This window comes from Pectinophora gossypiella, chromosome 7 (genome assembly GCF_024362695.1).
Source record: "Pectinophora gossypiella chromosome 7, ilPecGoss1.1, whole genome shotgun sequence".
Lineage (NCBI taxonomy): Eukaryota > Metazoa > Arthropoda > Insecta > Lepidoptera > Gelechiidae > Pectinophora > Pectinophora gossypiella.
In genome coordinates this window covers 3,413,551-3,438,309 of record NC_065410.1, presented here as the reverse complement: position 1 = coordinate 3,438,309, position 24,759 = coordinate 3,413,551, and the positions used below count along the sequence as shown (strand labels likewise).

The window sequence follows — 24,759 nt, the reverse complement described above, 5'->3', positions numbered from 1 at the left end:
CACAATTAAAGGGTGAATTTATTATGAATATACTGATTCATTATCCTCCTAGTATTACCCGGTTTTCACAGGGTTCGCTTACCTAACTTGATGAAAGATACGGGACATACAACGACGCCCTATTCACAAATCAGTTGAGAACGGAGAACCAGCTAAAGTCTGGTCGTTTCTTAAGAAACTGGGGGTTGGCAAGTCACGTAATAACTCACCTCTCACCAATATTGACATTAATTCCCTAAATGCACACTTTCTCATCTTCTTCCTTCATTGACAGTGGCACAAAGACTTGTACCCTTAATCACCTTTCGTCACTGCCAACTCCCAATTTTCCACCTTTTTTCATTACTCAATTTGCTGCTAGTGATGTTAAGAGGAATATACTCGCCATTAGCTCGAATGCGACAGGAAGTGACTGCATTGGTCGTAATATGATCGTTCCCCTCATTGACATCCTCTCTCCGGTTATATCCAAAATCCTAAATAAGTCCATCTCCTCGGGTGTGTTTCCAACCGCATGGAAGGAAGCACAGATTATCCCGCTCCCTAAAAAAAATAATCCTAATTCCTTCTCCGACTATCGCCCAATATCCATCCTACCATTCCTCTCCAAGGTCCTTGAAAGGCTGGTTCATAATCAACTTACTCGTTTCCTTACCTTGAACAACCTTTTAAACCCACTCCAATCTGGTTTCCGCCCCGGTCATAGTACGACTACTGCACTGGTTAAGATTTCCGATGATATTCGGCTAGGAATGGAGAATCAGCAGCTGACTGTGTTGACGCTGCTGGATTTCAGCAACGCGTTTAATACGGTTGACCATGATATCCTACTGGCGATGCTGTATTCTCTTAACATATCTCCGGCAGTTGTTGATTGGCTTCGTAGTTACCTGTGTGGGCGCCGGCAGCGCATACGTGTTGAAGAAACCTTCTCTACGTGGTGTGACACTTCTGCTGGTGTTCCGCAGGGTGGCGTGTTGTCTCCACTCCTATTTTCTATTTTCATTAACTCTATCACTCTTCCACTCTCTTCTTCCTATCATTTGTATGCAGACGATTTACAAATATACACACAGTCTCCTATAAATAATCTCCCGGATGCAATTGAGAGAACCAACAGGGACCTCAAGTGCATTTCTGAATGGAGTCGCTGTCATGGGCTAAAAGTCAATCCAACTAAGACCCAGACAATAATCGTCGGTAGCCACTGGTATATATCGCGAATTGACTTTGCTACACTTCCTCCTATACTCTTCGACGGGATCCATGTTCCCTACAGTGACACAGTGAAGAATCTGGGGGTTGTGTTTGACGGGTGCTTGTCGTGGAAACCACAGGTGGCCGAGGTCAGTGGGAGGGTGTTTGCTGCGTACAGTTCACTGAAACGGCTAAAAAAACTTTTTGCCTACCAGAACCAAAATCAGTTTGGCACAGACTCTGCTACTACCTATATTGGATTATGCAGACGTCTCTTATCCCGATTTGTCAGTGGAACTTTTGAACAAGCTTGAGCGACTGCAGAATCTCTGTATTAGGTTTATTTTCGGCCTGCGTAAGTTTGACCATGTTTCTGACTACCGCTCTCAACTTAAATGGCTGCCTATACACCGTCGGCGAGACTGTCACATCCTCTCCCTTTTGTACTCAGTCCTCTCTCTTCCCAATACTCCTTCCTACCTTAAGGACCGATTCGTTCTCCACTCCTCAACCCTCGACCGCAACCTACGGTCCTCTAACAACCTTTCCCTTCAACTCCCGTCCCACTCCTCAAATTTCTATGATAAATCGTTTACGATGCGAGCTATCCGGCTATGGAATCTGCTACCTGAGTGTATCAGGCGGGCACCATCGCTGGAGTCATTTAAAGGACAAGTAAAGGCGCACTTTGTGAACTCTGGCTCCTCCTCTTTTATGTAAACCATCCTTCCTTTTTCCATAGTGTTATTATATGTATGTATAATTATTTAGTTATGTATAATAGTCTTATATATATATATAGTTTATATATTTATGTATAGTTTATATATTTATGTATAATATATTATATGTAGTTAAATGTACTTATTTTATGTAGGTTGTTCTTTTAATTATTTATTTTGTTAGAATGCACTAACCCGCTATTATTATACTTGTACAAAATTTTCCTGTACCCAAAGGTTGCCTGGAAGAAATTGCTGCATGAGCAATAAGGCCGCCTGTTGTGCTTTTCTGTATATGTTGTCCTTATCTCTGTATTTTGTGTCCATTGTGCTCAATAAAGTATTTTATCTATCTATCTATCTATATATCTAACTTGAAGATTTGACAGACCTGTTTTTACAGAAGCGACTACCCTGACCTCGATGATAAGCGTTATTGGCAACAATTAACAAGATCCTTTAACAGTTATACTACTTAGGACAGTTCAAATGTGCGTGATCTTTTAATTGAACTCTACTAGATAACTGACTCTAGCTATAAGTCTAGACCAGAGAGCACGGTAATTATTTTGCTGGTAATAGAACCGAAAGTAATAATTGTAGAATTCTGGCCGCATTAGCTCTTGGCGCATCGGCAATAGTATAAAATTCAGTTTCTCCTGTGAACTAGGTAAAGAAAAATATACAAAACTGGATATTGAAGTATAATATTATGTTACTAAGTATAGTAACACATTCCGGACATGTCCGCTTATTTTGCTTTTTAGAGCCACCACGATCTCCTCACCAACAAATTGTATGCAGTTGAAAGCTGGTGTTTTGATGATTACGCAACCATAAAAACACCAGTAGGCTCTGCACGGTAACCGCGCCGCGCGCGGCGCGAATTATATCGAGGCCTCCGACCAATAGCCGTTTGACGTCCATCTACGTAGATAGCATTCGTATCGTTTATTGGTAGAAACACTCAATACAATTCTTGTACATTGTCATGCAGACCCGGCGGTAGCGTTTATAGAACTGCAAACATTCCACCATGGTGTTCTTGTGAGATACATACACCAAATATTTTTTTTTTGATTCTGTAAAAACAACAGATTTGACGTCTCCAGTCAATATTCCCAAAGTGGGAATGTTCCTGTTGTAAAAACTCTTTATATTACATTACACACGGCTGCTTTTTTTTTCAAATTGTTCTTTCTTGTACTCTGATCCTATCTAGCTAAAGACTAGGTAATAGAACTCTTTTTACATAACTTTTTACAAGCGTCTTTTTTCTGGCAAAAGTGGGAACATTCTTGAGAACGGCGGTTGCCTCGATATTTCTACAAGGGATACCACTTACTGCTAATAGCGCCTCTAATAGAGATGGAGCGTGATTTGCTTCCAAATTCTGTGGTATAAGTCTAACTATAGCCTACTCTAGGAAACAAACAATTCTATCTCACACAAGATCTGAACCAGTGACCATATATCTTGGTGATTAACTGTGCATGTCTCATAGTGTAGTTTACGTAAGTAGGTATAGCAATGACTGTCTTACTACTTACTTCCTTTTCGGGGTTTTATTAATTCAGTAATTGAGTCAGTGTGTTTATGTACGGTCACGAGCATTAATATGTATACACTTTGGTACCATGTCACATTAACTTTTTTGACAAATTGAACTGGAAGTCTCACTAAATATGTTAGTGCGACAGAGTCCTAAAGTGGGTACATTATATTGCTCATGACTGTACACCCATGTATTATGTGTACAGGCTGTTAGTGACATCGTAACAGATACTAAGGAAAATTTCAGACCATGATTATGAATTGACATCAAGTAGAATTTCCTGTTGGAAAATTCATGTATATTTTTTTTAATTTAATCTATACTTTTGCGATGGTAAATTCTGCTTGATATCAACTCAGAATCACGGTCGGAATCACCCTCAAAGTTTTCGTTATGTTGTCACTAACACTCTGTATAGGTGGACAGTATCTGCGTTACAAGGATGTTTTGACGTCATCTAATTGCTATTGCCACGTTTAGAATAGTGGAAGAAGCCAATCAGATATCGGACTGGCGATCTGAAGGAATCAGAAATCAGAATCATTTATTCAAAGTAATTATCATGGATAAACTTGTTGAAGGTCAATGTAACATTTTTGAATCTACGTCATCTCGCAAGGTGTTATGGCTGAGGAGAAGAAATGACAAGAAACTGCAACAGCAACACATCTTTTAAATCAATAACATTACAAGTTATTTAATAACTAGAGGAACACATTCAATACCAGACATTTTTATCATTTAGGTAGTCATTAATCTTATAATAAGCTTTTTTACATAAAGTAAGCTTCACATGAGCTGATGATGTCAAATCGGGATAAGAACTCTTTGAACAAGCCCGTCTTGAAAATCATGACGACAAACGCCAATTCCGACGAAACGTGAGATTTCGGTCAAACGCGAGCCTATTATATTAAAAAAAATCCCAAAACAGTGAAGGTTACAAAAGTACTCCAGTAGTTGTTTTTCAGACATGCTCGAGAAGACTGGCAGCTGAACGCATCATTTTCTCTACTCCAACATAGAAACAAGTTTATGATAATGAGTCATCCAAATAACACCAACCAAAGATAGAGCAACGCTAAAACCGTCACTTTGTGAAAACTCGCTAAACAGTTTCAGAATTGTTAAATAAAGAATAAAGAGAGAGGCGCTTGGTAGAGACATTCTGTAAATAATAAAGGGGTATACTTACAGTTCAATTTCAGTAGCGGTTCTTTCGTAAAAGCCAGACTTATTGTGGTGAATTATTAAAGCGACTTTGAATATTTTCATATCACGAATCCATGTCAGTAATAAAAATAAACAGTCTGTTAGAATATTTTTGATTCAATCATAGTCTACAGCGACAAAGTCTCTCTTCTCTTCTTCTTCTTATCGTGTGGGTTGTGAGGTGGAATACCCACCTCATCAACTCTGGTGTCAGGGTTATTATTGAGCCGCCAAAGGCCCCTGACATGACTCGTGTCACGACTACACACACTAACAACAGTCACTGTACAGCTATTAAAGAAGACGTTGAAAAACTAAAACTACTTACAAAATATTTAGAATTCATACAATTCTTAAAAGAAAGGAGTATTCTATAGGCACTCGAATGTGAAATACAAAACAAAAGAGAAATGGAAAGAGTACAAGAGGCGGCCTTATTGCTAAGTAGCAATATCGTCGAGGCAACCTTTGGGTATAGGATATAATAAATGTTATAATAATAATGTACTTCAGAGAGATTTCTTCCAAGCTTATGTTTATAAGGTGAGAAAAAAGCAGAAATACAAAAGAGTTTGGATTACTTATTAATGTTATGGAATACATATAAGATGGTAGTAATACTCTTATAAGAACTAGTAAAATAAAGTTATGTTAGTCTCGTTTACTTTAGCGCAGAAATCGGGAGAACGTGTTAAGGCGTGACTTGCATACAAATGAATGTACATTACAAGTAAGTAGATACATTACATGTAACGTACCACATACTTACACCACTACATAGAAGCTAACGTGATCCGGTTGTAAATGAACCTTTAGATGCAACACTCACCTCAAATAACACAACAGTATACTTACCTACACGCAATATAAAACATAAGCTTAGGACCATCACTACATAGTATAAAACAAAGTCGCTTTTTCTGTCCCTATATCCCTATGTACGCTTAAATCTTTAAAACTACGCAACGGATTTTGATGCGGTTTTTTTAATAGATAGAGTGATTCAAGAGGAAGGTTTACATGTATCATCATCAGCCGTATGACGCCCACTGCTGGGCATAGACGATCGGTCCCGCGCTGCCCGCATCCGCCCGTATAATAACATCCATTAATTTGTGGAAAAATACTATTATTATTATTATTATATTTTTGAGGTTTTTAATGTGATGTCGTAAATAATTTCATTTTTTCCTCAGCATTGCACCCGAGGATAGCTAGTGTCCCGAAAAGTTCAGTCAGAGGTAAATCCATCGCAAGGTGAACTAAGTACCCAGACCTCACCGAGCATTCTGTTAGACTAACGTGATAGGTGGTGAGCCGTATCGCCGTCTATAATGGTGAGCGAACGTGTTAGTGAAAAAGCACTTAAGATAAATTAATAACTCATTGGTACAAATTCAAAAATATATTTATTCAGTAGGTAACATAGTTACACTTCGAATCGTCATTTTCATAATGAATGTCTCATCCTCCTAAAACTACAGCAACTGCTCACAACCTGTATAGCCGGGGAAAAGTAGCTGCAAGAAAAACCTATCTCTATCAAAAGAAAAAAAAAACTTAATAGGTATAAAAACAACATAAAAAAAATAGATAAGTAATTTTAGAAGAAACTGTAAAATCTTTACGTTAGAGCACTATACGCTTGTCATAAATTTTCGGTTTTTTTTTTTTCCTCTAATTATATGAGTTGCTTTTCTTTGAATACTTAATAGCAGGTATTATTCTTTGGTGAAAACTTGATTGGCTATTGTACTACATATATGTGTTATATTTATAATGTGTTATAAAAGCTGTATGTTTTCCTTAAATAAATAAAAATAAATAATAAACCTCGGCACAGGGACCTAGACGTTCTTTTAAAAAATATATATATAAAATACTGTTATACAATTTAGTAATTTGGCTGCCTAATATCAGTTCCTAGACTGTTAATCCCATGCATTCATAGTCTTCTACATAATCACTATGTAGGGATATATCACAAAAACGATTGGGATCACAAATTTGGTTAGGTTAGAACATTTTGCTGACTAATCACCCGATCTCATTTATTTTTCACCTGGACAATGCTTAAAAAAGTTATGCTGGTTTAAGTGATTGATTATATTTTATTTTACGCATTCTTTCCGTTGCGCATATTGTTAAGTTAAAAATAAAGAAAAATGTTTTGTTGTGTTTACTGTCGTAATTATTATTTATTCTAACTGTACTTTTCGGAAAAGTAAGAACTTGTATAATTCATAATTGATAAAATAGAGAATTCGGAATATGTAAAATCTATAACTAGGACTACACAGATTGGGTATAATAAAGAATTGGACAAATATATAATTTGGCCAATTCGGAATTAGGACCCCAACGCCGAGAGGAAATTGTTTCATTCAAGAGAGTAAGCGCAGTGAAATCGTAACGCCCCCCGTCCAACTTTTTGTTTCCCTCAAATTCTCAACACGACTAAGAAAGCGACTCCATTACAAATCAAGTCACGAATTATGACTGCAAGGTCAGTATTAAAGGTTGTTTGTATGTATCTGTCGAATATCTCTGGTATTTGTCAGTTTGTATCCAATTTCTCAAGGAATTGGTCTGGGGAGTTCCGGTTTCAATGGGCAAAGTGTATTTCAAAGGAATAAATAAGAATGCCATTTTGAATATATACAAATTCCATACGCGAAACATACATACATACACAAATGTGTGTGATGTTCAGTCGTCAGAATGGTTAGGATATTACAGGCTGATCACCTGTTTGTCCGAAAGTAAGGCGATCCGTGCTTCGGAAGGCACGTTAAGCCCTTGGTCCCGGTTACTACTAACTATTTAAAGATGTAAGACTTACTGACGTAGCGTTACATGAGTCAGGTCAGGGGCCTTTGACGGCTAATAGTAACCCTGACGCCAGGGTTGATGAGATTGGTTATCCACCTCATAACCTACACGATAGAAGAAAAGAAGAAGAATCAATCAATCACTATCGGGTGTGAGATTACAAATTGAAAATGACCTGTATCTTTTTTTTATTTTAATATAACGAAACATAGGCTCACGAATATATCACAATTGGCTCGGTCTGCGATTGTTGAAGTTAAGCAACTTTCGCAAAGGCCGGTCATAGGATGCGTGACCACAAAAAAAAAGTTTTCATCACGAGCTCCTCCATGCTTCGGAAGGCACGTTAAGCCGTTGGTCCCGGTTGCATTAGTAGTCGTTAATAACCACCAATCCGCACTGGGCCCGCGTGGTGGTTTATGGCCCGATCTCCTTACCCGTCCATAGGGAAGGCCCGTGCCCCAGCAGTGGGGACGTTAATGGGCTGGTGATGATGGCTCAGATGCACGTCCATCGCAACATGAACTACTTTTAACAACTCACACCACTCGTTATTTATTTATTTAGGTACACATACTTTAATACATATAAAAAAATTACACACAACGTCACCTTTACACCATCACCACCATACAACTTTTTATTTTAATATTTTTTATTATACTTAAGTGTAGGATTTGGATTGTAATAGGTTGATCTAAATAAACCAATTAGGTAAAACCACAAAAACACACTACTTAAACTTGTTAATTGGTAGAATTATTTACCATAAACAATCCAAGTAAAGCGACATTCGGTTCAAAGTTTCCGCTATACTGGATCGTTTTTGCCGACGTTACCCTGTCACTTCATGTTAGCTGTTTTTACTGACTCTATCGCCAACAGTGTAACTGACCGCAGAAGTGACAAAAAATGTAATTGTGAAATGGAGGGAAAAAGTTTTAGCTGTATGTAAAAATATATACTTTGGAAGAATATTATGACAAAAACTTTGAGGAATGATGCAGACCATGATTCTGAGTTGATACATTTAAAACCTATACATTTTATTGGGTTTGTAAAATTACAATTACAAAGAGATTTGCTATTGAAATAAGAAAGGCGTCATTTTTTTTATGATGATTAATTAATCATTTACCAAATGGATGAAAATGACAAATCTTCGAACTAGCTTATGAATAAGTACTCCAAATTTCCAGTTTTAACTAATTTTGCAAAAAAAAGTGTCATACCTACTTCGTTTATATAGCAAATGTAAATTGTTACTGGCAATAAATTTATTTTATTCTTATTCTATTCATACAATTGCAAATTAAAGCGAAAGCAAATTGTAATAAAAATCAAGTTTTGTTAGACTTTTCGGTTCAGTTGCAAACCTAAAAAGGCGATACGATCGATATGCAGATGATATTATATCGTGGGTGCGAGTGAGACAGATGCAGGTAGAAGCTTCCATTCATATAGTGTTTGTTTCAGTTTAGTTGATCAAATGAACAATGGTCCAATGAAAACGGATTGAAGTGAAGTGAGTCAATGAAGGGTTTTACTAGCGGTATATGATAACATACATGTTGTCGCCGAACAAAGTAAAGACACCTTTGGCCAAAACTCTATGGTCCAGTCCTTTAAAAAGAAACATAATGGCGGACATTGTAAGAAGAAAACAAGAAAATAAGACAGTTGACGATCGGGAGTGAAAATGATTGATGATGATTGATCATGGTTGAACTACAGATATTTAATTATATTAGTCGTATTGAATAAATACTGGTAAGTAATTGGTAGATAATCAAAACAAATGTAAGTGTATAATGAATATTGGATGTAGATATAAATGCGTATGAACTACATGTTTTTTCTTTAATAAATAATATATAAGAAACTACTTTATCAGGTTAGAGGGAGTTAAAAAGGCCACATAGAAGCAATTCATTTGAAAAGTAATATTGCTATTCGACATTTGCGTAAGTATATAAAAATAAGTGCGCAATGTCAAAAAGTCACATAGCTATATTGCTTTTTAGTATAATTGCTTCAATGTGGCTTTTTAAATCCCTAGTGTTACTATACCACGTTCCAAAGTGACGATAAAGATAGGATTGTACGTAAAATGGGACCGAAATAGAACATCTTTTCAATAAGTTTCCTCTGATTTGACAGTTTATTAGCAGGAGTTGCACCAATGAATTATTAATTTATCTTAAGTGCAGTTTTCACAAACACAGTTGCAGCGACCGTTATAGACGGCGATACGGATCACCAATTATCACGTTGGTCTAACAGAAAGCTCGGCAAGGTGTAGGTACATTTATTACTACTTCTGACTACCCCAATTGAGATATAGCCGTGAGCTTAGGTTATGTTGTAAATGTTGAAAGAGACCCGAGGTGCGAAATTTTAATGACAGCTAGCATTTTGTAATTTTTGTCAAATCCGAAATGAGTACAAAAGAATTCTACATGAATGTAATGTTTATATTGGCTTCCTGGTGATAAAATCTCATCTGTGTCAGAGATTACGACATGGGAGATAACCGTGTATGATATGGGGTCGTTGGCCTACTGGCGTATTGGGACAGCGATTTTGGATGCGGTATGCGATGACGTCAGAATGATTTTTTTGATAAGCGATCAGAAAATAAGCTACAATCACTTTCGAACGGCCTTTGTGGGCCAGTGTTTGAGCGTTAGGTTCAGGATCCTGAGGCCCCGGGTTGGAATTCCGTTGGGGACATATCTCAAAAACCACTCTATGATCTCTAGTTGTTTGTTTAGGACATTACATGCTAATCACCTGATTGTCCGAAATTAAGATGATCCGTGCTTCGTGCGATGTAAGTATGTAGTCGTTACATGAGTCACGTCAAGGGTCTTTGGCGGCTCAGTAACAGCCTTGTCAACAGGGTTGATCAGATTGGAAATCCACTTTACAACCCACACGAAGAAGAAGTCACTTTATCTGCGACCAAGTACTAAGATAGCCATGTTCCAGCCTTGAAGTGCGAAATCTAAATTAAACCCAAATCCGTGATAGCCCAGTTCGTAGAACGCGTGACTTTCATTTTAATGCCACGCGTTCGAATCCTGCGTCGGGCTATCAATTATCGCTGAATTCGTCTTTGTGAGTTTCAATTCATGTTTGGATCATAGATAGGTAACTGATATGGAATTTAAACGTAGTTAGCGAGGAAAGGGTGCACACATACAGCGACGAGTGGGTGCACACATATTATTATTAAGGCCTTAAATAACACTGGTATAAATGCAATGTCCTGCAAAATTGCATAAGCAATTTGACTGCAGGATCAGAGTCTCACTAATACATGGTTAAATTACAAAAATTAAGAAATAGGTAAGTGACTGCTAAATTAAATATAATAAATATTAGTTTAATGTTCTCAGGCAAACTACATACATAAACTTTTTTTTTACCTTCGATGGGTTTGCTCTTGGCCCCAGACTTGCCCGAAGGCATTGACGAGGCCTAAGATGGAGCGAGCTCGCCCAGAAGGTGCCTGTTCACTCTGGCCTTGAAAGCACCCGGGTTATATGCATTCGGAAATACAGAAGACGGCAGAGAATTCCACTCCTTAGCAGTACGCATAATGTAGAACGATGGGAAGCGCTTATTTCCCACCGGGGTAAGCAGAGACTATGGAATTCCATTTGCTTCGATCCTGATGTACTTCTCTTGCTTCCTCCATATGGGTGGGAGTGGATGTACTTATTATACTCCTCTGCCTACCTCTTCTGGGATGCAAGCGTGATGTTCTGTTATGTATGCTGCAAAATTCCACACTTTATCATCCTGACCTTATATCTACTCGTGAAACATTCAAAACAAACTAACTCAGTATAAAAATACTCTATCGATCATTGATTTGAGATAACTAGGTTATCCATACAAACATGGCTCGTATCATGGTCGTATACTGGGTTGTTGAAACTATAATTTTCTTTTAGAGCAGGAATAAGGCCGGGTACACATAGTGGAGCGAATAGTAGCGCATAGTGGGGTGGATAGTAGAGCGTGGCTCTTAAATTGATGATGGTGATGACACATAGTGGAGTCCATGAAGTGTTTTACTTCGCCAACAAACTACGGCTGTAGTTTGGCGATAGTAGTAATGTGTATTAATAATTTATGTATTGCGCTTTGCGCCCGGATCCACCCGCGGGGGCTTATTTGACTAAATAGATTGTTATTGTCTATTTTATATATTATTACTTTATTACGAATAAATGAATATTAATTTGGTACATTTATGTATGTAATTTATATTTATATAAAAAAACTACTAACTTGCAGGTCCGATTTAGATGACATTTTTTTTCGTTAAGGATTTTTTTATGCAATTCAAAATCAGAAACATCTAGAGTGGGGCAAATAAATATTTCGATCCTATAAAAGAAAATGATTGAATTCTGTTCGTTCAAACGAATAATTGATCTAAAGTACTTCCGATTAGTACCCTTAAACCGTTTTTACGTCTCTCCGTTTGCCTGTCAGTGGTCTTAAAGTTGAATTTGTAAAAGGCTGTATAATTTGAACCATATTAGATACCTAGTTGACATTTGCTACATGGTTCAAAAGATACAGCTATCTAAAGGTGAACTTTGAGACGCGAATGAGAGTTCCGGCTTAATTGACTCCACTAGCTCTGCGTCTTTCTACAGCGTCAAGTTGGAACCAATTGTGACTATAGGGTAGTTTCCAATTTTCTTTTTTGTTTATTTTGTCCGTAGGCCAGGCAAAGGGATCATAGCCACCCATAGTTTCCAACTAGTCAAATTAGTTACTTTTTTACAAATCGTCTTATTTTTTGACGTGACTTATTGTAGATTTGCCGCAGATGCCATTAACTACTCGGACAAATGGAGAGCGCTGAGGGCTCTCACCCCATTTTTACTAAATGTCAAACACGAAATTACTATGGAATTTGTATGAAAATGCAACCTGTGACGTCACAGAAAAACATGACAAAATGTCGCACTTATTTTTATTTACTTTTTTTAAAAAAGAAAACATTTCTTGTCACCTGTAGATCTGTCTTTATTTAGTAATTAGAATTTCATAGGCTTTTCGGCGGGAAACGGGAACGGGACAGTTGCTTTCTTCGTTGAGTAATCTAAATAATTAATACGAAGTGGTGTTTTGTGGTTACTGATCGCATTAAGTTAGTCGGAAGACATTCGCGAGTGTTATTATATTGGAGTATTCAATGAACAAAGTGTATCTGCCTATTTTCGCTTCGTGCCGGGAAGCCGCTTCATAACTCAAAAGCTTATGCGGACTTTTGAGTTAATTCGTTTGGGGTTCGGAGTAGGAGTCTACTCCGAGGGTGGGGGCTTAGGTTTCATCATCATCACCTTTCATCATTTCATTAATCATCAAGAAAAAAAATACGTCAGACATGGTTGTATGGGCATTTGCCTTACCCTTCGGGGAAAACCAAAACAAAAAAAAAATTAGAATTTCATAATTTATCTTTGACCCAGGAAACTACCCAATTGACAGTGATAAAAAATGTATGTGATTTACATAAGGTGATATATTAATTCCATCATATTTCGACCCACTAGGGTCGATTAACTCTTTCAAATATTTTCCTCTCAGACGACGCCCTGAGCCGAGGCTCGCGCCCAACTGGGCACCCTCAGGCCTGTTGTCTTAAACGTTGTACCGGGTGATAGCCTTCAGCGCTCCCCATTTGTCCGGCCAAGTAGTTAATGCCATCTGCGACAAATCTACAATAAGTCACGTCAAAGAAAAAACATAATATTAATCTTAACAGCCTCCGTGGTCTAATGGTTAGAGCGTTAGGCTCACGATCTGGAGGTCCGGGTTCGCTTCCCGATGGGGATATTGTCGAAATCACTTTGTGAGACTGTCCTTTGTTTGGTAAGGACTTTTCAGGCTTGAATCACCTGATTGTCCGAAAAAGTAAGATGATTCCGTGCTTCGCAGGGCACGTTAAGCCGTTGGTCCCGGCTATTAGCCGTAAAAACACCTCCACCAACCCGCAGTGGAGCAGCGTGGTGGAGTATGCTCCATACCCCCTCCGGTTGATTGAGGGGAGGCCTGTGCCCAGCAGTGGGACGTATATAGGCAGTTTATGTTATATAATCTTAATCAGCTGTATATAGTATAATAATCGCTTGCAACTTGGCTAAGGCCTTCTATATAAATAAAACAAAAACAACACAAGGACATCCGTATTTGCATCTAGTTTTACGACTTGAATTAAGTAATACATTCCGTTCTCGACCTCTAACAGTTTATGTTTACATAACTCTCAACCGTCAAATATACAGGGTATTACTGACATCGTAACGAAAACTTCGAGGGATGATTCAGACTACGATTCTAAGTTGATATTCAGTAGAATTTTCTGTCCGAAAATTATGGTACTGAAAATAATTTAAAAAGAAACACTAACATTTTTATGAATTTTCCAACAGGAATCCCTCTTAGTATTCAATGCGATGTCACTAACACCCTGTATTTGTGTCCAATTAGAAGTAAAAGCAGTGTATTTAATCCGTATTAGTGGATTTATCCGTAGTCGTATTTTTAAACTTAAATTAATTATTATTCCCGATGTAATTTCCGACTAGTTATTATTATTGCGTTTGGCAAACGACAGTAATAACAAACTTTGGAGTAAACCGTAAACAATCGTAAATTACACAATATCTAGTGCGAGTAAAGACGGAAATGTTTGAGGAAAAAATAATTAATAACAAGTTGTAATAATAATAAACATTGTTGCACAAAATAAAATAAAATGTTGTAATATTAACTATTTATTTATTATTTATTTCAAAAATTAAGTACAAACAGTGATTATGCTAACTAGCACCGTTAAACCATGGTTAACTTAAATTGTTCATTTCTTTATTCCATTATAGATCCATTTAGTAGTAAATAATAATATTTGAGATTAAAATAGGAAATATTTATTTAGCTCTACGTACGTCTCTGCGAGGGACAGGGCTAGAGAGGACTACTGGGAAAAATGAATAAATTCAACCACGAAAAAAAAAGTAATAATAATGGTAATTCAATTCAATCACGGAACAGCACCAGTGCCGAGTTTAGGCGTGGGTACATAGTTCATCTTGCGATAGATGTACCTCTGACTACCCAATTGGGACGTAGTCATAAGCTTATTTGTTTGAACCGTCACTACCAGCACTTCAAAATAACTGTCGTAAGCAGATCACCAGTTCCGCAAGAGATGATGTAAACAAAAAACGAAGATGTACATAAAAGTGAAGGTGATCTGTCAGTCCATACAGATAACGGCACTTGGTGAGGCTAACGCGGAAGTAGGTATATTAACTAATAAAAATAGACATCTGAATCGTGCAGAAATAGTAATAAAAATACTTCTACGTACATTATGACCTCTGCTGTAATAGCACATTTATTACCAAAGAAAAGGGTTTAGTTCCCAGTTGGATGCATTGAGTGATAGAGTGAGAAACTGTGTGATAAGACAGAGATGTGGTGTAAAAGACGATATAGTGACTAGGATTGAGAAGGGAATGTTAGGTTGGTTTGGACACGTAGAGCGGATGAAGGATAATAGAATTGCAAAAGCGGTATATAAAGCGAAAGTTGATGGTAGGGCTGGCAGAGGAAGACCGAGAAGGACTTACGATGACCAAATTGGAGATTTCCTTAGAAAAGGTTCAATACGATCTACTCTGAACCGGCGTGCGTGTATGAAGCGATTGATGAATGTGGAGGAAGCAAGAGAAGTGTGTCAGGATCGAAGCAAATGGAATTCTATAGTCTCTGCTTACCCCGGTGGGAAATAGGCGTGAGTTTATGTATGTGTGTATGTATGTTGGATGCATTTATCTTCATCATCAGAAGTATAATATAAAAAAAGGTATTGATTTTATTCTCTATGCTTGTTTCGACTACAGGTAATTCACAAATAACAAATTGATAGCCTGCTTTTTTTTGAAGTCGGTTGAAAATTACGTAATAACCTTCGTTCAAATTGTTAAAAAGCATATTTACATACTGAAGGGAACATTAAGACGCTATAGTTAGTTAATGAAGCAAATAAAAACCAGAGAGTAGGTATATAAAAGTGAAGGTGTTGCGTGAATCCAATGCAGTGGATCCGGCTTCGAGCAAGGCCAACATAGATGTAAACTTCTAGAAGAGGCATAATTATTAAAATTATTATATTTAAATTTTTGTTCTACTTTTTTTGTCTTATTTGTGTTTGTTGTTTTGTGCCAGGGGCATTTGGCAGCTAAATAATAACCTTGACACCAGGGTTGATGAGGCTGGTATTTCACCTCACAACCCACACGATAACAAGAGAAGAAATTTCATACTCTTACAATAAGTCAGTGTCACTGTGGTCACTGTGGTACAGTCATGAGCAATATAATGTACCCACTTTAGGACTCTGTCGCACTAACATATTTGACATTTAGTGAGACTTACACTTCAATTTGTCAAAAAAGTTAATGTGACATGGTACCAAAGTGTATACATATTAATGCTCGTGACCGTACACCGGTTTGTTTCTCAAATAAGAAGCGTCGGTTCGAACCCCGGTATCGAACTTGCACCAATCAGTTATTAATTTATCTTAAGCGCAGTTTTCACTAACACACTTGCCTAGACCATTATAGACGGAGATACGGCTCACAATCTATCACATTGGTATAACAGAAATAACATAGCGTAAGCTCACGACTAATCCCAATTGGGGTAGTCAAAGGTACATCCATCGCAAGATGACCTAAGTACCCACGCTTCATCGAGCTTTACGAGCTTTTATTTATTATGAATAGAATAGAGTAGAATAACTTTATTCCCAAAACAGTGCAGTACAATAGTAGAGAAGATAAAGATAAGTACACAAATCAAAAATACACTGCCAGGGAAAAGGGACTGACTCAGCATGTTGTTGCGAAGGATAGTAGAAATACCACTCTTAGCAACACTGATATTCTGCCAGTACCTAAGTTACGCTTATAAATACTTTGAACTATCGTGCCAACAAAAAGTGTCGGGATTTACTTACAATAAATAAGAAAATAAGCAAATATAATTATGAAGAAAATATATGAATTAAGGGATTACGAAAAATATGACAGTACTTATTAGTCAAAGGTAGATATTATGCCAAGGGGTTAAAGTGTATACTTTAATAGATACGACAAATAAACAGATGTGTAAAATAAAAGCCACAGATAAACAGATAACGAGAGAGATTCATAAACAATATATGACAAGTAGGTGTGTATAACATAATTATGAAATAAGTATAAAGTTCAGTTACCGACGATATATGAATTTAATAATAAAATAATACCATAAAATGACCTTTGCACCGTGTAAGGCCGGGGGGGGGGGGGGGTTTTGACTAAGCTAAGATCCCTGCTACAGCTAGTTTAGATAAGGTATTTTCTGTTTTTTTTTAATTATTTTTTTTTTTGTATTATTTGATAGATTGTATATTATTTAGTATTCAGTATGTAAATAGAATAAATTCGTTATTCCGCTATTTCCCGTTGGTACTAACGAAAATATATTATAAAAAAATTAAATAATATCATAATTTTACTTAAATTATAGCTATATCTATGTAACAAATTCAACATGCACGCGAATTCGAGATAACTGGATGCAAGCTGTAAACGATCATCACTTATCTTTCTTTTGCCAAAAATACGAGTATCATTATTAAATTCACGCTTAAAATATATTCTTACTTAATCAACTTGTAAAACAAGTTTTTTAAGCGAGTTTTTTTGGCTAAGTATAACTTTTAAGTATGCGGTGATTGAAAACCTTGAAATTAAGGTTTTTTTTGAATATACATATTTGGATATTCGTGAACTTCAACAATTCTTTTAATAAAAAAAAACACTATCATAGAAGAATAATTCTACGCATAGAACGGTAAGTCTCCGCCCCGCATCAATTCGTATAGAGGGTCGACTTCACCCCCTCTAAAGCTCTCCCTGTAGACTTTAGTCTCAAATCGCCGTAAGTAAGAGGGAGACAGCACGGACTGTCTCGCTCACTCCTACACGTTACGCAGATGCATTATTTTGTACGGAGTGTTCGTGGCGAGTACTACATAAGAAAATGTTAGCTAGATAAGCACAATCCTGTATCTTGGAAACCATGTGACATTATATATATATATATTTTTATTATATTTATATCATTAATATATTTAATTATATATATATTTTTTATATTATAATTATAATAATATTATAATAATATATATAATTATATATATATTTTTTTGTATTTTTTACTGGCTTTTCTGTGACATAGAGGTCTCAGATGTTTTTCAGTTAAACATTGATAATATAGAAGGCATTTTTTTCTATCATTTCTCTATAGACTTGTCCAGGTACAGTCATGAGCAATATAATGTACCCACTTTAGGACTCTGTCGCACTAACATATTTGACATTTAGTGAGACTTACAGTTCAATTTGTCAGAAAAGTTAATGTGACATGGTACCAAAGTGTATACATATTAATACTCGTGACCGTACGTACAATGTTGCACGCACCTTTCGTCAAACCGTGGTGTGTGTGCACAATATATAGTTTTCTCTTTTTTAAAATTTTTTTAGCACAATATGCACGTATACAACAGTTTTTCTTACAGCTAGTTCATCAATTATTATTTTGTTTATGATCCAAACATGAGTTCAAACTCATGAAGTCGAGTTCAGTGATTCAGAGCCCGAGTTGTGATTCGAACCCGTAAGCGATGAAGACACGCGTTTCACCGAACCCGAAGGTCTATCACGGATTCAGTATTTAGTACCCATAACTATTAATCATTTATTTTGTAATGTAGATACTTAGCTGACGATTTATTATTAAGTACTATCGTTTATATAATTATTTTTATGCACTTTCATTTCGATAGGTATGTTACTGTAATAAACGACCCACGTTTTGTTTTAGTAACCAAAAAGATTTCAGTTATGGGTTTTAGTAGAAAATGTATCGACTTCCTGAAATATTTACGTCAATAGTACCAACGCTGACAACTATAATTTATACCTACTAAATATACTACCTAAATAATAAAAACATAACGCCATTTTTCGAAAATCCTGGTACATTAAAATTTGACAAAAATTCCGGCTCGGTACATAATTATGTAACTCTGAAACCGTATTTTTTGATGTAATAAGAATGACAATTAGGTAAAGACCGTGCGCCTTTTTAGGAAAAGTAATGTGATGTGTCGCAAAATCCGTAATTCTTTATTTGAAAGTTACCAAATCGACTATTGCCCGGCTTGGAAAGAATCGTGGTCAAATTAGAATGTATTTTTTTTATTATCATTACGCTAAATGGGTTTCGATATGAACACAAGTAAAGTCGTTGCAGTTATCGCATCGCGTGGGTTGCGGAGCATGCGCACTGCAACCGGCCGCAGCTTGCAGGTCCATAACCTAACAGCTGATACCCAATAAACAACGGAAATCAACTCTGGCATATATCCAGAAAATATACAAAGAATTCGCAAATCCGCAACTCACCTTAGACTGTGTAGAGTCGGGCTGCATAAAATAAAATAGGAAAAACATCCAAACAGCCCCTAGGAGGAACAGGATTTTGACGTTGCGCCTCATGTTTGTGAACTAATAAAAGCACTAGACACTTGAATTTCGAACGGGTTGTGGTTGGTTCGGTCGCACACGAGACGCGGTTGTTTTTGTTTTTTTTTTTATTTTATGAATTGACGCGAGCGGCGCGCGGCCGCGCTGGTAGCTGCGGCGAACTGAGCCTAGTTCGCGAGTTGCCGTCGACCGGTCATGCGCGTATCGGTCCCCGACTCGGCACAGAAATAGAAATATAGAACTTACGCCGTTGTGCCATTGCACCGCGTAGCTTTGCGCTTGCATTGTTTATTGTTATGCAGATCACTTTATAATTGGATTGCTCGCGCTTGCTAGAGACGCGTTGTTATATCAATCAAATCTTATACAGTATAAGTGGTTATGTAGGTTATTATATGTTATTATTTTATATTATACTTATAATAGTTCTAACACGGTGTATCTTAAATAAATAAATAAAATAAATAAACACCTATAACTGATATACGAGTTATACATTTTTTAAGTAAAATGTCCTTGCAGGTGTTATCTGAGTATTTAATTAAACTTTAAGGTAATTAGAAACCTTAATATAAAATTGTCTTAATACAAAATAATCATTATTATAATTAAATATACTTCCATTTAGTAAATAAACGACAAAAAAAATAATATACTTATGAATAGTTCATATTTGTTAATACCTACCTTTTTTATAACACTTCATAAATTACAGATAAATTGTTTTACAAACATCGCTAAACCTAAACAGGTAGGTATGTCTCGATGCCTTCTTCTTCGGCATACGCCACGCTTTCTTACGCCAACTACTACTTATTAATGTTATTTGATACTAAAAATAATACGACTAAAAACAAATCTTACAAAATACCTATTTCAATGACGTATAAATAAATGCTAACAAAAACATTTTCACGTGAAGATGCCAAGACATAATCATATCGATCGCAATATCAAAAAGTTATCAGATCTCATGTAGAGCTAAGCTTCTAACTCCACACGCCCTAACTATACAAACACTAATTTCACAAACTCTACACATTAGGCAAAATATGGGGCTTCATTACTAAAATATATCCTATCCAAATTGAAAGCAATTATTTCAAATTTTATTGTAATAATATGCTGATATTAAACGTTTGTAGATATACGATTATAGCCGATAATATAGAAAGAATTGCTGGAATAGTATGTATTATTTTTTTCTTTATTACTTATATTTTTTTTTCGACGTTACTTATTGTAGATTTGCCGCAGATGACATTAACTACTTGGCCGGAATTTGCTAGAATAGTGGCTAGGTGTTTTGTATGCTGTTCTATCAATAAAGAAAAACATATCAGTCGGAATAGTTTACCTATTCTTTCTATGCTAGACAGGGATCGAATCAAAAACTTTAAAAATAGCATTGCTTGTGGGTCTAATACCTACAAAAAAACTTTTTCTGTATAAATAGGAACGCGGTAATTCCATTAGAATTACTTATTTATAAATTGCATTCGTATTTAGAAACAGCAAATAAATCGAAGTAAAAACATGAACCGTTTCTATAGCAACCGGTTAATTGATTTACTTTGTTGAAGTTGAAGACACCGCGACAGTGCTCTATCGTGAAACCTTACCTAATCTACGGAAATCGAGAAAAACTAAGCTTGAGTAAATAATACAATTTTCGACATTCTGTTTACTGGCTTTTTCTTGTTTATTCAATCAATTAAGGCTCCGAGATTAGAATCTTTTTTGTATTTTTTTGATGTTGTTGTCGTTTGTTGTAGTAGGTACTCGTTTAAACGTTTCGTAATTATACATCGTGTTAGTGACATCGTAAAGAATACTGAGGGGGGTGATTCTGATCATAATTCAGGGTTAATATAAGTTTGAATTTTCCGTCGCAAAATTCTTAAGCTTGTGTACAGTCATGAGCAATATAATGTACCCACTTAAGGACTCTGTCGCACTAACATATTTGACATTTAGTGAGACTTACAGTGCAATTTGTCAAAATGTTAATGTGACATGGTACCAAAGTGTATACATATTAATGCTCGTGACCGTACTTACATATTAAATAATAATATATAAATAAGTTAGTTTCCTATAATATGTAATGAGTTTTATTATCTGTCTACTAAGTTGCAAAACATTTCATTTTCCCCGTAGGTCCGTGTAGTAGGAAGATAATTAACCACGTTGCTGTTACGTCATATCAGATTAACTTGGCTCATGACTATAGTTTCGCTTCTAGAGAAAATTTACGTTCACGACTTGGCCCTTCCGGGGTGGGAAAATGAAAACATAATTCTGGTATATTAATCTCATTAAAAACGGTAATTGTCTTTTATAGAATCATGGAACAACAGTTTAGGAAAGCAAAGTAGTTTTTATCCGTAAATAGGTTCTAAGGTAAGTATAGGTGTCATACGCAAAGGGCGATACCTATTGACTTTTTAAATGGGGTTTGACTACGAAAAGGCATTGCTAAGGCCGCGTTCAGGGACGCGCGGCGCGTCAAGCGGCGCGGCGCACGGCGCGCGGTGCAAACAAATGTATGACAATGTACTGAGCATTCACGGAGAAGCGTTTTTAGAGGCATTTTAGAGACGCGGCTGGCAACGTGGTATAGTTGACGCAGCGGTAAGTGATGCGGCGGGCGACGCGACGCTGTGGGTGACGCGGCAGGTGAAGCGGCGGGCGACGCGACGCGGCAGGCGACGCGGCGGGTGACGCAGCGGGTGACGCGCCACGAATCGCTACGGGTATGTCACTAAACTGCGCGTATCGCTTGACGCGCAATTTGACGCGCTGCTCGACGCGTCGACTCTCTATGAACGGAGAAAACGCGTGCCCCTGAACACGACCTAACATTTTAAAAATACGTTAATCAAAAGCCTCTATAAGAATGACATACATACATACATAAACTCACGCCCGTAATCCCTAATGGGGTGGGCAGAGCCACAAGTAATCAAAGACAACTTGCAGCCACTGTTGATACGAATTCCAAAGATGGATATGATGAACCTTATGGTGATAAGGGATCAGCCTATCGCCCATAACATTAGTCCATCATGTTAGAGGACACAAGAATGTTCTATAAGAATGAATTTCGAGGTTTTCCTTGTAGCTTCTTTTCCTCGGCTATACCGATGGAAATTATAGTCGTTTTAGGCGGATGACACGTTGGACAAAAACATATTATATTTATATTATTTAAAATTGTTTATTTTATTTATTGCTTCATGTACATAATTGTCGATTTAAAGTGTATTTTTAAGTATGAGTTTTGGTTTGACCAACGCCTTCGGTTGGTGTGTATTATGGTCTAATCATCTAAAGCAAAATTACAGAAAAGGCCAAACAAAAAAGCAAAGAAGAAAAACACTTCTTTTTTCCCACGGAAAAATCTCACAAAAGAAGCAAATTAAATTCTTGTAAAATTCGCGAAGAAGTCACTGTTACAAACGGGAATCGAACAATGGACTTCTGTAACGAGAGCCGTATGTCACAACAACTACACACAATAATTATTTAGGTACAACTAGAAATTGTTACACAGATAAACAGACTTTTTTGCCATGATTTCGTATAGCTTTGTTTTTGATGGCATTAACTACTTGGCCGGACAAATGGGGAGCGCTGAAGACTCTCACAAATCACAAAATAACGGGACTGAGAGACTTTAGTGGATGGCGATAAGCACTGAAAGAGGGAAAACATCGACTACAAACTACTAATCGAGTCGTCAGGAATATTACGTCCTTCGGGCGCCGATATTGTTCAGTAACTGTCCCTATATTAAAACGTAACGTAATATAAACAGTCTAATACATCCCACTGCTGGACACAGGCCTCCCCCCAATTAACAGGAGGAGAGCATACTCCACCACGCTGCCCCACTGTGGGTTGACGGAGACGTTTTACGGCTAATACCCGGGACCGTCGGCTTAACGTATCCTCCGAAGCATGGAATCTTACTTTTTCGTACAATCAGGTGATTCAAACCTGCAATGTCCTTACCAAACAAAGGACACAAAATGATTTCAATAATATCCCCCTCGGGAATCCAGCTCAGACCTCCAGATCTTGAGCCAAACGTTCTAGACCACGGGCCTTCGTATTCTGGTGGTCATAACAGCCTTGTTATCACGAACGCCGTATTAAAAAGATTATTAGGAAACAGGTACTAAAATTATTTTTCGTGTCGTTTCAAACACGGAATATAAGAAAGAGGTTTTAAATTAAATTATGTTACATTGGCCCCGATTCCTGCAGATACCTCCTAATTTTACTTTAAGTTATTCCTGTCAATTCTTATCCGCCGAAAAGGAAAGAGACGGATGATTGACAGCTCTTAATTTTAGAAAGAATGAGTAAATGAATGAATACTCCGGGCGAATCAAAAAGGTATTTATCTCGCTGGTATATGGTATGCAAACCGTTTGAGGTGTGCTGTCAACATAATTATGTCGGGTTGGCCAATGTAAAATTTTTAAACGGTTGTTTTAGATTTGTGCTTAAAATTGACGTGTGTTCCATAAATTTTATGCTTGTCGATTACCCGTCCCTTTCCTTTTCGGTGGATAAGAAAATGACAGGTATAACTTAAAATAAAATTAGATGGTCGTCTGCAGGAATTAGCACCATACACCTACTCATTTACAGCAACAGCATATTTTATAACTTATCATAACAAAGTGGGTCACAACTTTATGCCATTATCCATAGCGTGGTCGTGAACGTCTGAAAAAGAAACGAAATTTTAAAATGCTTAGTATTACATAAGTAAAATAACATTTGTAATGCTTAGCGGAAGAGGTACGTTTGTCCGTCTTGGTTACAGAAAGGTTAATCCTATCAAAAATATAATGCCTGTGACGAGTTATTTTAGAGAAATCGTGCAGCAATATTAAAAAGGTACAAAGTTCCGTAGAATATCCCTGCGTACCTACTATACCTAATACTTAAAATTTCAGTCCATTCTAATATCAATATTCTTTTTAATTCGTTAAGTTATGAGGTGGATTACCACCCTCGTCGACCCTGTTGTGAAGCCGTAGTAGCTAAGTTGGTAGAACGCTTGCCTCTCACTTTGAGATCGCAGGTTCGAATCCACCACAGGCCGAAACCAATGATTGTCGAATTTCTATCAAATTCATGTTTGGATCATTAATGATTATCACGTGCTCAGCGGTGAAGAACCCGATACATCGTGAGGAAACCCACATTCCCGAAAAATACATCTTACTTTCAGACAATCGGCTGATCAGACTGTAATGTCCTAACCAACCAAACCAGTAAACTAAACTAAACCAGTGTTTAGCGATGCTATGCGTCAAAACTGTTATTCGAAATTGCATTAATTACCTAAAAAAAAAATTAAAAATGATAAATAACCTCTTTCCTTTTTGAAGTCGTTTAAAAAAAACCAAACTAATTACAGTCACTGTTCTAGCAATTAAACGTTGTACCGGGAGAGAGCCTTCAGCGCTCCCCATTTGTCCGGCCAAGTAGTTAATGCCGTCTGCGGCAAATCTACAATAAGTCTCGTCAAAAAAAAAGTTCTAGCAAGATTATTTCTGTCCTTTGAAACAGTGTGATAAGA

General features: G+C 36.9%; 2 protein-coding genes across 2 annotated transcripts in view; one reads left to right on the top strand and one right to left on the bottom strand.

Moving 5' to 3' along the window:
• LOC126368179 (polypeptide N-acetylgalactosaminyltransferase 2-like) overlaps window positions 1–19,328 on the bottom strand; it is a 302,716-nt gene extending 283,388 nt beyond the window's left edge. Inside the window, exon 1 of the mRNA XM_050012070.1 lies at window positions 19,077–19,328. Coding sequence (XP_049868027.1) covers window positions 19,077–19,169 — 93 coding nt within the window. The 5' untranslated portion in view covers window positions 19,170–19,328. The remainder of the gene's footprint in view (window positions 1–19,076) is intronic.
• The window catches only part of LOC126368154 (kinesin-like protein CG14535), a 657,648-nt gene that overhangs the window by 102,616 nt on the left and 530,273 nt on the right, over window positions 1–24,759 (top strand). The gene's annotated exons all lie outside the window — the stretch shown is intronic.